General features: G+C 42.8%; 2 protein-coding genes across 2 annotated transcripts in view; one reads left to right on the top strand and one right to left on the bottom strand.

The window, feature by feature from the left end:
• Positions 1–508: 508 nt before the first annotated feature.
• On the top strand, positions 509–1,686 carry LOC111073414. Its single transcript, XM_022365713.2, has 3 exons — positions 509–600; positions 666–796; positions 859–1,686. The coding sequence occupies exons 2-3, from the start codon at positions 679–681 to the stop codon at positions 1,599–1,601; spliced, it is 861 nt and encodes a 286-aa protein (XP_022221405.2). The 5' UTR covers positions 509–600; positions 666–678; the 3' UTR covers positions 1,602–1,686.
• A 2,775-nt stretch (positions 1,687–4,461) lies between these two features.
• LOC111073412 overlaps positions 4,462–17,282 on the bottom strand; it is a 41,377-nt gene continuing 28,556 nt past the window's right edge. Inside the window, exons 3-5 of the mRNA XM_022365709.2 lie at positions 8,089–8,628; positions 6,512–8,019; positions 4,462–6,455 (exon numbers count right to left, since the gene is read on the bottom strand). Of these exons, the coding sequence (XP_022221401.2) occupies positions 6,354–6,455; positions 6,512–8,019; positions 8,089–8,605 (2,127 nt within the window). The 5' untranslated portion in view covers positions 8,606–8,628 and the 3' untranslated portion in view covers positions 4,462–6,353. The remainder of the gene's footprint in view (positions 6,456–6,511; positions 8,020–8,088; positions 8,629–17,282) is intronic.

The raw sequence follows: 17,282 nt of genomic DNA, 5'->3' as shown, positions 1-17,282 counted from the left end.
AAAGCTGATAAGTTTCCTATATCTCTATCCTCTCGCAGGGTATTATAACTTTGGCCAGATGTTTGCATTGCACAGAAAGAGCATCTCCGTGTGCAGCACTGGCTGTTCATTTCCGCTGTCCATTTTGCTGTACGCAGTCGATAAGTTTCAAACGCGCAGCTTATCAGTTTAAAAAGTGTTAAAATAAGTCAGACTATAAAGAACTGTGGCCTTCGAAGCTATTGTTGCTATCTTGTTTCGATGCGATTCACTCTTATCTTATCAGGTGATAGCAATCGCTTTTTTCATACAAATGCGAACTATTTTTTCGCATGACTGCAGGGAATGTTGCTCGCTGCAGTTGCATTCAGCAGAATGGGTGCAACAGGAATACTACAACTGAACGACTATTGCTTGGAGATGACATTGCCATATTTAAGTATGGAAGATCAAATAAGTTTTGCCCAGGCCTGCCAGAGGTTCCGGGGAGTGTTCCTAGCATGGTCCCGTCGGGAGTATGTGAGTATTTCGATCGTTGGAGAAGTCCTGCCCTTGGAACTGAGGCTGCTGTCCCTGTCGGCCATGAGTGTGAAAAAGCTTAGTATCTATTGTGATGATCTGGTTAGTTGCTTCGACACTCAATACCCGAATCGCAGCCAATATATTCTAATCATGAACTTCTGCAGACTGATTAAAAGTATGCGGAATCTGCAATTTGTCAAAATCTGGCAGGGAGGTCGACACTCAGTGAGCAAGCGCGTGCTCAGGGTACTCAAAGACTCTTCCCAGCTTAGACAACTGCACATCTGTACTCCCAGTAAGTAAATACATACACAGGCAATAATACTCTTTGTATATTCAACATCCCTTCTTCGCCAGAGCTTGAAACGAGAGATGTGAGGAAGCTTGAACAGCTTGAAATCTTCTCCATTGATGTGGATCTAACAGCCAAGGGCCTGTTACACTCCTGCAGAACAATGACAAATCTGCGGACTCTACGTCTTACCGATCAAGTGAGCAGTGCCAGACTCAGAGAAGTCCTGGTGCATTTACCCCACATACGGGACCTGAGCTTCTGCATAAATCGCTGTGTCTCAAAGCACTCGAAACTATTGGACTGCTGCCGAGACGCAAGCAGCTCCTTGTCAAGGCTCTTCGATTTCCTGGCCAGCCAAAGGAGCACCTTGGTAGCTCTCAGTGTCAAGGGTCCGATATGTGCTGTTCACGAAGCCGAGTCCCTGGTCAGAATAAAGTCACTGAAGTCCCTCGACTGTAACTTTTCCAGCCCCGATTTTGTGCTGCTCCTGCGAGAGCTCCCATCCCTAAGGGTTTTGCGTATCACGTACCTCCAGCCGATAGATATATCCTATGCGTATCTGCACCTGGTTCGACAGTGCCGCGAGCTGCGGTTCCTGCGCATCTTCGACTACAACATCAATCCGGACTTTGTGAGGAAGGCCTCCGAAGTGCTGGAAGATGTAGAGGCTAAAAAGCCCCTGCAACTTCTTATCCACGGTCGACACAGCTCGGCAACGCTGAGGGAGTTTACCTCCATGGCTGAGGATAGGAAAAATCTCCTATTCCGCTCAATAACTGCCAGTGAACTGTTTACTTTGATATAAGAGAGCAGGAAACACAATAAATACGTACATATACACAAAATATTAAACATTTTCAAAATAAAAATGAATTTATACGAGTATGTATGTCTGAGCAGAAAATCTGCCACACATCCTTATTTGTTTCCCCTGGGGTCGCAGACGAGAAAAAGTTAAAAGTAAAAACATTGCAGATGATTGTGGTGGGAGGGCTGGAGGTTGGGGGTACGATATTTTCAATTATGCGAAACTCCGAACTGTTAATGAAATCTGTCAGAAACAATTTGGCATAATTTTTCACTTAAAGCCGCCAACTGTTTATAATTAGAAAATGCTGCGTGGAGCAACAAGGGAACAAATAAAATAAATAAAATGTTTTTTTTTTACCTGTTGGGCAAATTTGTGGAAGAGCAGAATTGCTTTTCATTTGGCAATGGACAGCAGGCAGTGGGCAGCAGAGGGCAGCAGAACATATACACACTGATTACGGATACGGAGACAGGGACAGCCACATAGGCAGAGACAAGGAAAAACAAAATGGCAACAGCGTCGTCGGAAATACATCAAGTGTGGGCACAAAGCCGTCAAGCGAGTGCCACGAATGAGCGGAAGTGGGCCTGCAGGGGTGTCGGGCTGGGCGAAGAACAAGTTTGGGAAAGGAAACGGCCGCGCGGCATCCATTGTGTCCTTGGGAGCGGATGTGGTGCGGCGAATGGAGTCGGATATTATTGTTTCTATTTTAGATTGCCGCCGTCTGTTTACTGGTTAAACTTTTTCATTTATGACAGACTCTGTATGTCTCTTACGAGTATCTCTAAAAGCTTCTTTCCATTTGTTATGTTTGGAAAATTTTTATTTTTTCATAAACATTTCACTTAATGACTCTATCAGCTCTTTGAGTTCTGTGGGGTACAGCTGCGGAGGTTTTTGGTTTCTTGCCGCCGATGGAAAAAGCTCTGGCTAGTATTTATTGGCTCCCTGACTGAAAGAGCTATTCCTTAAAGTTGGTTTTTATGAAATTCTCAAATCCGAAGTCGCTTGACATTAATTAACTTGTTCTACAGGAGCAGGAAATTGATTGTCCTGCGCCTGTTGTTTGAGAACTTGAGAAAGTAATTGCATTGTTTGACAAGGACCCAAACATCTGTGTGACCTTCTCACACTTTGCACTCTTAACATACATCGTCTTCTGGCCTGAAGCGGCTCCTTCGCCCGAAAGGGTTGGGCTTGGGTGGCTGTGGCTGTGGCGAAGCTAGCAGAAGTCGAAAGTTTTTGGCTTGTTGACTCTTGAACTGTCTTGACATGCATCAGTAGGGAAGGGCAGGAGTGGGTCGAGGGAAAGGCGATGCAAATCTCTCATCAGGAATTTTTGTAAATGGATATTTCGAAAAATATAGTGAAAATGCTGTGTACTCGTAAATTGGTTTGATGCCCTCGATGCGAAGATGCACAACTTGCCGAAGTGTTTCAATTAAAACTTGCCCAACTTGTTGACATTCATCGAACACAAAGACCTCAGTGTCGTATCCTGCTCTGTCTGGCGCCTGGTCGATCCCCACACAACAGCCTTTAACAGCTTGGGGCTAGGGTTTGCTCGGCAACAAAAAGACGTTGACAGTAGTACTTAATGTCATTGTTGAAGCACTCCAAGTTCACAGAAAGCAGGCATCAGAGGGTGGCAATTTCCCATGATACAGTTCAGTGCAGTTCCCAAATCACATTTCACAGCAATAGCCAGATAAAGATATGTGTCATCAATGAGTCCGTCCTCGCTCCTGTCTCTGTGTGTTTTTGTACTTTTGTATCTTTTTGTATCTATTATTTTGTAAAATAGTAGCTTGACCACCGTTTTTATAGACTTCAACTGAGTTTACGCAACTTTGAGTTGTAATAACTAAATAACTGACTTACTGTGTGCTCTTGACCATCCAGTGTTGTTAAGACTTATATATATATTCGACATCCGTATTCTATCCACCACAGAATATTTAAGGAATCAGAGCAAAACCCTTGCTGATCTTTGGTAGGTACTTAATATACTTAAAACAAAGATTTTGTAGCGGAAATACTCATATGAAACAAAGTATGATCTAAAAAAATGTATCGAAAAAAAAAACCAACTTTGAATAGGTTATTGTTAGGCCTCATAGATCATAAATGATATTGCCAGCCTTTTGTTTGACCCCAGCCAAATTTACCCCAGCTTCATTGGAGCCCAAGCGGAGCCTCTCCAATTTGTCACACACACACACACACACACACACAAACTCGCTAAGTGATTGCGTTTTGTTTCCATCAAAATACACATAAATAATCCAATTAATTGACAAGGCAAGAGGAGTCTTCCCTTTTGGGACGTCGAATAATTGGTTTATGGCCAAAGGCATCGACATCCTCATCAGTCCCAGCTCTGGGGCTCTGTGAATCTGCGACTCTGGCTGGGAGCGGCGGTTTGAAGTTTCAGTTTCAGATACGGTTTAAGTGTTAGTCAGTGGCCCGTTCGCATAAAACGGCTAATTGGTTGCACAGAAAGGTAACATAATTGGCATGGAGAAGGGCGAACACTAAGCTAGACGGCTAATTGAATATTCGCTGAAAGGGGTGTTCCATAATCCCTCAAGTAAAACTGGCTTGTCAGATGTATGTTTTCCCGATTTTTCGACTGTTTCTGTCTGTATTTATAAATGAAATTAAATAAAGTCAAATTAAGTTAACTTTCTGCCCTTAACGGTTGAATTAATGGCCAAAGTCAGTGCATAATTTTCGCCATGCATTTTGTAATTAAGTGCACAAATATGTATGCCAGACTTGTGTATTTATATTTATATATATTATATATATATTTATTTATATTTTTCACAAATTAAGCTTTAATGTACTTTCAGTTTTCTCGTAAATAAATTTCACATAATGCAGAGACCTATTCAAACCAATTTACAACGACCCTTAGAGAGATACCCGGAAGATAAATACGTGTGTATGCCACGTATGGCCATGCCACGAAATGTACACATCGTCTGCCTTTTTTTGGGCCAATATAGATATATTTGTGGAATCTCTGGAATCCGAATAATGTGAGAATTTATTCAATCGCAACTGCAAATTTGTGTCACTGAACTGTGAAACAATAAAGATTATCCCAGCCCGGAGATGATGCACATATGTACATATATCCGGGTCTCGGCTGCGAATTTGAATTAAAGTTGGCCTGAATTTCGCAGGAAATATACATATGTGTGGGGAATCCTCTCCCATCTATAATTTTTGGAATTCCGGTATCTCAGTTAGTGTTAAAGTAAATTAAGATGCAAATAAATGCCGTGATATGGATACGGATACTTAGCAGAGAGATTAAATTCGCATATCGTTATCAAGGATTAAAGATGAGATTAAGTTGAAATTTGCCTGCCAATGACCTAATGAGAGCATTGCGGTCAGAGCCTATCATCCCATTGAGGTGAAAATAAGTATTCACATATTTTATTCCGTGGCACTTCAGTAAAAGCCTCAGTCCTGTGTGCCAGCTGCAGCTCCAGGCCAACTCGTAAATTAATGACAAATGTGGAAGCCACAAAACCAATACAAGTATGAAACATCAAGAAACTGTGGCAGACACAGCTGAGTGCACCCATTGACATTGTCTGATTAGATGGGGAGTGTATTGTATTGCTTGATTGTGGCATTCTTTGCCTTGGCTTGGACTCTAGCTCAGATCACGCTCGGCTTTTATTTTATTTAGTTGTGTCTGCGCCTGCTGTTTGCACGGCACTCAACTACTTTGCGAATCAGCTGGCATTGCATATTCTGGCATATTTAATTAGCAGCAGTCTCACAAAATTGTCCGACAGCTGACAAATTATGCCACTGTGGTCTGTCTGTGCGTCTCTCAGTCTCTCTGCTGGGCACTAATGCACTCAGCCTAAATAATTTAGCATTCATTGCCTCTCCCTCTCCTTCTCTCTTTCTCTCTCTCTCTCTCTCTCTATCTATGTTTGATTGTTTTCAACGAGTTTTCAGTGCGTAAATAAAACAGATACTGCTCGTTGCTTAGTTTGCACATTGCACTCACATCACATCCGGCACCCGCTGCGTATACGCAATTTGCATTCCAGCCGAGCCCAGTGCCCCGAGGCACTTTCAACACCGCACACAGGACAATCTAATGCCAAGTGCCAGCTGTTGTCTATTCAACGTCAATTTCAATTTGAGACTAGCTTAAAAACTGCTATTGGAATTACAAACCTTTCCCAACAGGCAGCTCCAGGTAATGCGAGAGTAGCTTAAGCTACAATTGTACTAAACGAGAGAACTAAAGAGAAAGCTAGTCGATCATATTTTCAGATTTCCACAGTACAAAGCTTCCTGTGAAACCTTTGGTGTAACACGTATTAAATTTATTTAATTATTACTTAAGATGAAGCACAGCTGTAATTTCGATGTGGGTGGAGTTCTGCAGGTCGTGTTTAATGTCATTAAAATGCAAGAATCTCCTTTTTTAATCATATACGAATAACATATACTTTGGTGCATTTGCATCCGCATCAATCCTGATAATTGAATTCAATTAATTGCCTTAATGACAGAGTCAGGCTTGAAATGACTGAAACTTTCCATTTCTCAGACTATTCTATTATGCTATTGTTTCCAATGTATGAACATCAGCTCTGTTTTGCTTTATATTAAATAGTTGTACGACGGTTTTGAGGAAAAGGAAACAGTCAAGAAAGCTTAAACCTAAGTCCCGGTCATACGAAATATACTTTGTTGTTATTAATTTTAAAAATTCCAGACTCTATATTCATCTTCATCTTGATATGTGAGCTCCACAGTCGCGTATTTCATATTTTTAGTCTGTCTCATCTGAAAGACGAATTTCCGCTTAGTTCGCAAGACAATAACGTTACAATAACGTTGCATCTTCTGATGCTACTCACCTGTTTTTCCGTTAATTTGAAGTCGGCGCTTGAAACCATGCAGAATTCTAACTCATGCGGGCTACCGACCCTGCTTCTATTTAGTGCACTATCGAGGTGAATAAAGAACTTCTTTGGTAACTTCTTTGGTAGCTTCTTAGGGTGCCGGGGTAGATCCTTTAGAGCGATTTGAAAATAGTCCAGTTCCGGGCACCTTTCCAGAATGGGTAACAGCCACCTTGCGAATTCGACTTTCCTTGGGTTATGCTCTGAATAAACTTTTAAGCTCTCCAGCTCTGTCAGCTGTGCCAGTGGCTGAATGAATTTCAGCTTTTGTAATACACAGCCAACCTTTTGGAGGCCGGCTATCTGAGCAAGGACAGCGACATCTTCTTCACTGAGGAAATGGGGATTACTATAATAGCCTTCCGACATATTAATGTCAACTTCCCGCAGTGTTGTCGAGTAGTGTGTTTTCAGGGACTTCAGAATGTTTGTCATCGACATTGCCCTGGATTCCATGTAAAATGATTGCAGATTCTTAACTACTGGAAGTGTGAACTTTTCATGCATAAATACTTGATTCATACAATAAATATAAAGATGTTTTGACTCAAGATCAAAGGATACAGAAAATTCGTTGCCTTTTATCTTTATGCCATTTTCCAAGAAAGATGGCAGGATGGCAAGATGGTTCATTGCTGTGAGCATGTTGGAGCAAACCCACAAAAGCTTAAAGTTTTCCATTTTAAGAAAAAATTCAAAATTATTTTCCCGGAACAGGTTGGGATCATTTGAATCTATGAAAAGAGTTCCCTTAGGGCTGAACGAAATTTTGGTATCGAAACTCGAGACAGGTATATGTCTGGCTAGTAGCTCCATGACCTCTGCTGAAATCAGGTGACCCCTGCTCAGCAGACTCAATTTGGTGAGTTTGTCGAGCTTTGCCAAATGTCGAATACTTCCTGCATCGTAGATACCACATTCCAGGAATCTTAGGCTCTTGATTTTTGCGATAGTTTCCGCCAAATCATCATCTATTTCGAACTTCAATATCAACCGCGCCAGTATTTGCCTTTTCTTGGCAGCGATGGCTGTGAGAAGGCTCCTAGCGGGAACGTTTGCCTCCTTTGGTTTCTCTGATATGATCAGAGCCTCGTATTCAGCATCCATTCTGGGTCTTTTACACGGGTAGTCCTCTTCCATTTCCACATCTGTCTCCAATGCTATGTTGTCGGGTTTCTTGATTTCCAATTGCTGCAGCTTGTCCAGATATGCCAACCTCACATATTCCTCATCTCTTATCCACCCATTATCGTTCATCACGAATTTTAATTCCTTTAAATTCGGGCAGTGTTTAACGATGTACGTTAATTTTCCATGGTCTGAGTGCAGATAAGAGTTAACCTCCAAGCTAAACAATGACTGGTTATTCTTACAGAACTCAACCAGATCGAACATGGCAAATCTGGCAGTGAGACGAAGCTTTGAAATATTGCGAAACTCTCCCAGACCGAAGAAGTCACACTCTGAAATGTGGAAAACAGTCTAGTTACCTGTACAAATCTGTTAGTTTCGGTGCAGATACCTGTACACACCTGCGATATTTACAATTATCTCTTTTACTTTGGCACTGCTCTTTGGATAGGGATTCAGTGACTCCTCTTGATCAGAAGTGCCTTGTATCACTCTTAATATTTTTTTAAAGATTTCATCGTGACTATTGAGGTACTTTCTTGGTGCGTAGCTTAGTTCAATGCACTCGAGATGCTCATTTCCCAGCATGGCCCTGATAAAGACATCCAGGTACCAATCCTTCTTAGCCTTTGAGGCACCTTCCAAAGCGTTGTGGATTTCATTAAACTTGATGGTCAGCTTCTTGAAAGTACGAACTTGGAGCAGCTCGATTTCAAGCGACTTATACATATCCCGAGACCAGTCCCATAGGATGCGGCGATGCCTCTTGCAAGTGGCCGCAAAATTGTAGAGGTCAGCGTAGTTGACGTGGTTGAAAGGTGCTTCTTTGTCCGTCGGATCACAATTATTCTTCACAAAGTCGAGTATTCGAAACAAATCGAATTGACTGAGATCCGCTATTGTCGGTGGTTCCAGCATTTTAAATACTAATCGTACTCGTGCTATAATTAAAAACAAATATAATGTTTTAAAAGGTTTGCTTACTCGCACAAACAGAATGGTCTTATCGCGTACGCTCGTTGCGAGGCGCGTTGATCGACGAATGACACATCAGTCACACTGAATGGGCGACATGCTGCTACCCTATAGTGTTGGGTAGATTCAGATTCAGATTCAGATTCAGCTGCCGCTGCCGGTAAAGAGATATTAGCAGTCGGTACTTAAAATTCGAGCACTTCAAATCGATCAATAAACTATATCTTGGTTGTTACATTCTTGCAATAGTAAAACACCGCTTGCTCCGGGCACAAAAATTAATTAAATTATTTAAATATTCTCTTCGCACGCAACCGCACAATGCGGCTCTTTTCGGAGCTTATTTTGTATGTATTTTGTATGTGGAGGCTTAAATTTATTGTTGAAGGTAAAGTAAAAATAGTGCAAGAAATATAAGCCCACAACCTCTTACGTCGGCGGCTGAGTTGAAACTCTCTCGGCGTCTTTCTCGCCGATCGGATTTGTGCTCTCGTTGAATTCGCCATTGCTCGTAACTGCTGTTGTGATTGGGAGTTCGCCTGGGAGCGATTTCGCTCTTGCTCGCTTGTCTAGGCCATGGTACAACTATATTAGGTAGTCCCATCGCGAGAGCTGCTCTTTTTTGAGGACGGTATTTTATTGCAGTATACAACAGCAACAGTCAAAAGCCAAGAGAGAGGGTGGAAAATAGTTATCGTCCTCCACCTTATATAGTTACACCATGGTCTTGATCTCGAAATTGGCAAAACCCAGCCCACATATGTATTTATTCCAATTTAATATACACTTATATACTATTATGCCACAATATTATTATTAAGCTGGTTTTTAATTCTGATTTGATTCCAAACAAACGTTCTGTTCTCTTTGGTCCCTGACACATTTATTTCAGACAGACAACATGTGGGATAAGACGCGGGCAACTCATGAATTTATGGGCACAGATGCGACTTTTAATGGAAACTTAAAGCGCAGTTAAAGTTTGTTTAAAGTAGTTGCGGCGGCAAAGTGAATCTGGCAGCTGCACTTAATTTGCAGCCAGCTCATTTGTTTTCCACCCCCCTCGGCATTACCATACCCATCGACCAACCCCACAATAACCACTGCACCCGCACCACAAGTCTTCCAAAGCCGGCGTGCATTTTTCTCTGTTCGTTTTTTTATGCTTTGCTTCTTACAGCTCTCTCTCTATCTTATGCGATGCGGTTAGCAGGGAATATGGAAAAAAGCGAGGATGAAACTTTAGAAGCCGTTATTTCTTGTTGCAACCTCCCACCATCCAGCCACAGTTGTGCTGTGCTGTGCTGTGTTGTGTTGTGTTGTGGTGGGTGCGTGTAATCTACTCAAAGCAAATAAATTTTTAATGCTGACTAATGTAGAAAATGTGAGCAGAAATTTACCTGGCAATCGCTGAAACTTTCCTTCGTTCTTCCACAGCTATTCAATGCCAGGAAGTAGTCCTTCGAGCCTCTGCCGCAGGGTCCAAATTGAAAAGAAAGCCCTATCTGAGATGCATTTGTATGTCCCAGAGAGGAACGATTCATTAGGCGGCACTGGGAGCCAGTTGGGAAAGGAAAGCTTGTCAACATTTGTCAGGAATCGAGAGCGAAACAAATTGCCAGAAATTCGGAGTCATTAAAAACAATTTCAAACAAACATGGGGGAAAAGTTTTCCGCTCCCTAAAACTTGAGAAATTTTAAATGCGAATACAAGTAAGACAATGGTCGGGTGGGAGGGCAGTGGTTGTGCTGCAGCAACAAATTGGCAAAACTCATAACGATCCAGACAGCAATGGCCAGACAATGCTCGCAAATGTATAGAAACAATCGCAAGTGACAACCGGCAAAGGACACCCAGCAGGCTGCTGTTGCGTTAGTTGTAGTAATGAAAGGCAGTTGCAGTTGGAGCTTGAAGCTTGAAGCAGGGCTAGTTGCCAAACATTAACGAGCATCAGCGAAAAACTTGCAACTTGCCGACGCCTGCGACTGAGCAAGCTTCAGCTGCACGAAGGACGGCATGGGACGCGAACGGTCTGGAAAAGGGGTAGGGGCATTGTTTGCGAAATGCTTCAAGTAAATTATGCAGAACTGCAACAGCAGCAGCATCACAGCTAAAGTTAAGCGGCCAACAAAATTTAATTTACGCTGCCTTTCAAAACTCGGCGATGTCCTTGTTGCCGTTGTGCGAGTGCTTTTAATAAACTTAATAACATTGCAATTTGTTGCTGCAATCAGCGAGCCAGGAGCCAGTCGAAAGCTGTCTCCCCAACATGCAAATTTCCCTTTGGACAACATCGAAGATTGGCTGCGGCACCACATGGCGTACGCTTCATCTGGAGTTCCGTTATCCCAACGACACTTGCGAAATAATATAATACACATACTTTCCCAGCGGAGAATAGCTCCGGCTAAGCGCTTAAAATCTTTAACATGGGCTAAGTCGATCCAGATCTGTTTTATATACATAAGAAGTCACAAACTTTGGCTCTCTTAGCTCTTTAAAAATGCATGTTCAGTCCCGTATCATTGAACCGATTTGAGCCTTAACCGAGACGCCAAGAGGATTGTGTCAGGGACGGGGAAAGGGACTGGACAGGGGCTCGTTGAATAAACAGACATCTGTGGCAAGTGAGGTTAGGACACAAATTGAATTTGCGCTCTGAAAGAGCATAACAAATATACGACACGCATACGCCGCGTGGTACGTAAAACCACAAAACCCACATGCATGTCAGTGGAAAACCAAGACAGCAAAAAAATCACCCACTCACCGAGTCACCGAGTCACTCATTCACCAAACTGCTCACCAACTCACCGGATGGTCGTAGTCAGTCAGTCGTGGCGCTTAGATATTTTTGGCATGGGACGCTAATAGCAGAGAGGGGCAAAACAGGTCCGCAACATGAACACAGATGCTGTTGGCTAAGTCCCGGTTCGCACAAACTGGCAGAGGCACACACATGGCAACATCATCATCACCGCCGCGTCTCAATACTGGCTAGTCCAGAGATGACAGTTAACAGTTTCCACACTGGCCAGAGCCAGAGCGAGAGCCAGAACATAGCGGTGGCCAGCAGGTAAATAAATCAAACAAAAATGGCGACTTTGGGGTACGTGACAAGCAAGCCAAGTGAGTGCCATGTAAGAGCATCGATGCAGAGATGGGGGGAGGCTCAGGCTCTCTGGCAAGAGTCACATGTCACGGAGACCATTCGGCATAGCTTGCCTAGCTCAATGGCTTGACTGATTCTCGCGCAGCTGCTTATGATATATATAGATACATATCTGCCAGCTGGATTTCGCTGAGTCTGTCCAAGCCTCTGCATGACACTAATGAAAGACCCTACATCCATAGGAGCTGTGTGCTGACAAATACTTCCTGAATGACACCTGCCGATGCGAATGGCCGCCAATGACCAGAACAGGAGCACCCAACCTAGAACTGAGCAACAGCAACAGTTGAGGCTATTGTGACACATGGGATTAATGGGATTAAGACAGCATTGATGCAGTAGCGAGATCCAGTGATCAAGTTCCCTTTCTCTCTTTCCTAGTTCACGATTGCATTTTTAACAAAAATGATTTATGCTCTTGACTCGCAGGAAGGACGACTCTGTCGCTTTACTTTTAACTACCATCCATAAAATGAAATAGCCTGATGAATTTTTGACTAGTTCGCATTATATATGCACCTACTGCTTTGCTCCTGTTTGCGTGACCTCGCCTGACCCACTGAACTGGAGCTGACCCACGACTCAAATGATATGCACTGTCCATGCACCTCGCTCTGCTGCCTGCAGCTGCTGCTGTATCTGCATCTCCATCTGCATCTGCATTTGTGACTGGTGGGCCACACAATTGAATATATTATGGAATATATATTGCGGCACATATAAGACTAACATTGAATTGGGGTGCCTGAACACTACGGGAAGCTCAGCACGGCTCTCCCAGTGCGGCAGTTGCTGTTTGCTTTATGCTGATCACTTTGTTTGAATTAATTTGCGGCTGTCATACAAACCTTAAATTAGTCGCCGGCGATTTGCATACACACAAGTGGAAACTTTGGGCCAGAGTTTCGGCCATTGACGTAATTTTGATTGTTTGTTGGACAGCAGCAGATGCCTCAAAAAAATATGTTAATGTTTCTGAAAGTAATATTAGTTCACGAGTTTCCCGTTCCCTCCCATAATTCAGCTACCTTCCAATTAATTTAAATTGTTTTCCTTTTAGGTTTAGAGTTTTCTTTGCTGGCTTTTTGTCGAGGCAGGAGCGAGGCGAGTCAAGTGAATAGCAGCTGTCCGAAAGCTTGAAAGCCCCAACGGTTTTGTGGTTTTTGGGCTAGGGTGAGCCAGGAACACAGCAGTGTGGCCTGGTGGCAAAAAATAAATGTTTTGCCACTCTGCTTTTCACGACTAATTCGGTTTTTGTTTATCTCCACTCACACTGCCATACATGGAGAGATTTACCCTCTCATGGCCTCTTTTTTCCGAGGCATCTGCATTGCCTTTTGTGCGACAGGCTGACTGGGAAAAAGCTAACTGCAATTTGGGCGCTTTAAGGCTGCCTCGGCCAGCTGTGTGCCTTAACGCCATGTGAGGATGAGGGATTAACAGTAACGAGGATGAGGATGAGGACGAGGACGAGGACGAGATGGCCAGCACCACAATGAGTGAGCAGTCTCAACTCGCAACAGCTGCTGCTGCGGTCAGTGGGATGCCAGTGCATCTATTTTTTACGTGCAATGTCCAGTAAACACTTGAAGCTTAAGTATCTAAAGTTTGAAAGGGGTTAAAGGGGGTCAAGAGTAGCGGGACGGACTGGTCGCAGTTTGGTTGAAATGGGGAAAATGTGAAAACTTCTCCTATACAACCTGCTTAAAGTGGTAAATGGAAGAAAATCCACTCTAAGCTCATTTAAAGCACTTCCTTTGGAAGTGATAACCAACTCACTTGGATAGCCCTCCGAGGATATAATTATTTAATAAGCTGACAGCTGATTGAAACGCAGCGACGGTTTAGGGCACACAAAGGGCCATGGGAAGAGGTTATGGTCGAGGGAGTTGCCAGCGGGGGATTCCCATTACCCACCAAAGTGTGTGGTCTAAGCTGCTTTCACACAGACACACACACACACACCCCCCCAAATGCAGGAAAACGGACAACGATATGTATGTACATCTCTGTGTGTTGGTGTGGGAGTATGCAAGCAGTTGGCAGGCATGCAAAATGCCATGTAAATGACGCTAATTGTATTACAATTTGCTCGAATGCCTAAATGCAGGCAATGGCAAATTAGAAACCGCTTAGTTGGGGTATTCGTATTCCATGACCAAGTGTGCTGCTTTGAGCTCAGTCGTAATTGTTCATGCTACTCCCGCTCCTTGCACTCCAGCCACTTGCAATCATAATCATCCTGTGAGGGCAGCTTCGATGTTGAAATGGGAGACTGTGCCCAGAATGCTCGTCAGAAATTATGATTGCCTGTTACTCCGACTCTCCGACTCTGAAACGGCTTGTTCTTTTTAGCTAAAGCAATCAAGGTTTATATCATTGAATAATAATTTCGTACCATTAAAGTATCTTGCCCCAAGATAAACTTTAGGCCTACAAAATGGCAACGTCAGAGAAAAGGCGAAGAAATACGTGACAAATTCACAGCAATTGTTTTCTCTTTCCCCCCAGCATTTGGTCACCCACCCCAAAGCTGATCTAACGGACCCGACAAGAGCCAGACTGTCATAGTTTATCACATTCTGTGCAGTGGGAAGCATTTTTTATTTCTCTGGCTACTTGCACTTTTTGTACCGCACACAGAAGCTGTCATATGTCCGCCCTCTGCTCCTCCTCTTTTTGCAGGCCCATCTCCAGCCATTGTGATACACGTTTTGCCAGCCCGACTGTCATCTTTTGTGACAATGTCGGGGTAGAGTGGTGGGAGCCCGAAGAGGCTGCGGCACTTGGAAAGTGCCAGCTCACTTGGATCGTCTGGATTAGCTGGATGTTGTGGTGGTAACCTGCTGCAGAGGCTGCCAGAAAAGAGGAGAAGTCCAAAAAAAATGTGGACCAGGAGAGAAATAGCAATAGAGCAAAATGGAATTCAAGTGTTGCAGTTGCTTTGCCACCGGCAACCGGCAACCGGCAGCAGGCAGCAGGCGTTGGCATTGGCATTGGCATGGGGTGGGCACATCGAGCAACAATGTTTCAATTGTCCAAGAAAATATTTATCAACCTGGAAATTGATTAAAGAGATTGCCAGGAAAGAAAGTAGAAGCAGTACGAGGGAATACAAATTGAATTGAATGGGTCGCATGGCAAAAAAAAAGAGAGCTATAGGATACATGGGTTTCTTCATTTGAAGAACATCTGATGAAACGCATAGAACATGTTAAATGCTCTTAAATCACGGAATATAGGCTTCCAAAGTGCTTCTTTTGTGCCACTCGATGCTGATTATTTCAGTCTAAATCTTTCAAAAGTCTGAGCAGAATAAAGTGGGTTTTAGATTAGGTCTTAGATAAATATAAAAAATCGTAATTTCGGGACACTTGACTACTCGAATAGGGCTTTGTAGGTTTTTAAGTATTCCAGTCACATAAATAACCAACCCTCCTACTCTCTCCTGCTGTGTATCTATCTTACCTTCTTTATCGCTTTCCATATCTCTTTCTGAGTCTTTGTTTTTACTGTGATTACACTATGCCTGTAAGCCAGAAACATACGAGTAATTATGAGGAGTAGCTTGAGGCGCTGGCGCTGCCTGAGTAAATTAATTATTTATAATTTAACTGCGAACCACAAACGAGCAAAGTTCTTGACCGTAGGGCATAACCATAACTCGGTCAGTTGTTCGCACAAACATACTCGTATACTCGTATCTTCGGCTAAATACATACACTCCTATGAAGATGAAAAATGATCGCCCGATGGAATCTGCGCTGGAAAATACTCTGCATTGCTGCAGGTGAGGATGGGCTGCATCTGTGGTACAACATTAATTGCAATCGAAATAAACACACAGCATCACAGCTCAAATCAAAGCCTTCCTTAATTATATTATCAAGTATCTAATTATGTTAATATTTGGTGAACATGAAAGCTTGACACTTCAGCAGGGATGTTGAGAACAACCAAGGGACAACCTAAACCAAGTGGATTCACTGAAGTGTTGCATGTATTCAGCATGCAACGATATCAACAGCAAGGCAACAAACAACGAGATTATTAAGTGAACAACTTTGGCAAACACTCGAGGAAGTGTAAGCCAGCGAGCAAAGACCCAGTAAATATTGTTTGCAAGGACGATACTATGGGTATGTTTTCAGTCGTGATTTAAATTGATTGCCAAATTTGACCACTGGAACATTTTGCAAATCAATATGACAAATTTTCAAACAGCTCTGAAACTGTCAATTATAAAACAGACCAGTTTGAATTAACAGAAATAGTAGATTATGATTTCAATACCACTAAAACGTGTTGGTTTTTGATAGATTTGAGTAATTTCAGCAATTTCAGCAGCTGCATATGGCTGATGCGTATCCAAATTAAACGTTTACGCCGTTGGCAATGTGTCAGATTCACCCGACCATGCGAAACGTGCCGCAATTGATAGCCAAAAAATAATGATATTGAAAATCGAAACTTTGCGTGGAGTTTATGGGCCTGCAGGGCGTTGACAGTCGATTGTTTTCGAGTACAGAGGCATAAATAAATGCGGCTGTTGAACACTTTGAACACAGCATTAACCATTCGACTGTGGGACCTAATTTTATTACTCGAATTTAGAATTCTACCATTTGCATGACTATTATTAGGGTCGTAAATTCTGCGGTGGGCCGCAACTGCTAGTGAATTTCGTTGGCTGCATTAATGCTAAGTTATAGCCCCAAATGTCGAAGAACTTTTCGAATTCATTTCATTTTAATTAGTTTACTTTCATGATGCCACTGCCACTCGTTCCCTTTGTTCTTTCTTTTGCTGTGTGTGTGTGTGTTTGTGTGTTTTACTCTCAATTTTTATTCAACCCGTTTACCTAGGGGAAAAACGAGTGGAGCGAACTATGCTTTCAATTGTTACTGGGTTGCCTCTACCATCTATGCATGGCCCGCAGAGGTTCGCCATTAGAGTTCCTCCGGGGAGCGCTGTTTTGGGCTGTTCGGCTGTATGGCCCTCTGCTATTTGCATTTCGAATGGGGAATGAAGCACAGCAGAAAGTTTGCATATTTACACAGGACTGGGCTTTCGATAGTGTCTACGATTACTTGGTTTTTGTACCCCGGTACTCTTAGATAACAAGGGTATATTCTATTGCAATTGGAGTTTTTTTCAATCACAGCATACTTTTGCAACCCCTGAGCGTGGAAAAGTCCTGTTAGTCACAGGTGGAATTGGAATACTTAAACTCATTTTTCTTTGCGGTTCTCAGACCTTATTAGCCAGCTGAGTGGCTCGAAATTATATTTAGATATTGTACACGGAATCCGTGAATATTGTAGTTATTTTATGCCGAGTATCGGGTAGCTTGGAGTCGGAACATTGACTTTAGCTTTCGTTCTTGTTCTATTTTATGGAAATCCGGATATTTTCTGCCAGGTCAGACACACAAATATTGGTTTCCT

Source organism: Drosophila obscura, unplaced genomic scaffold, assembly GCF_018151105.1.
Source record: "Drosophila obscura isolate BZ-5 IFL unplaced genomic scaffold, ASM1815110v1 contig_189, whole genome shotgun sequence".
Taxonomy (NCBI): Eukaryota; Metazoa; Arthropoda; class Insecta; order Diptera; family Drosophilidae; genus Drosophila; species Drosophila obscura.
This window is presented reverse-complemented; position numbering and strand designations above follow the sequence as displayed.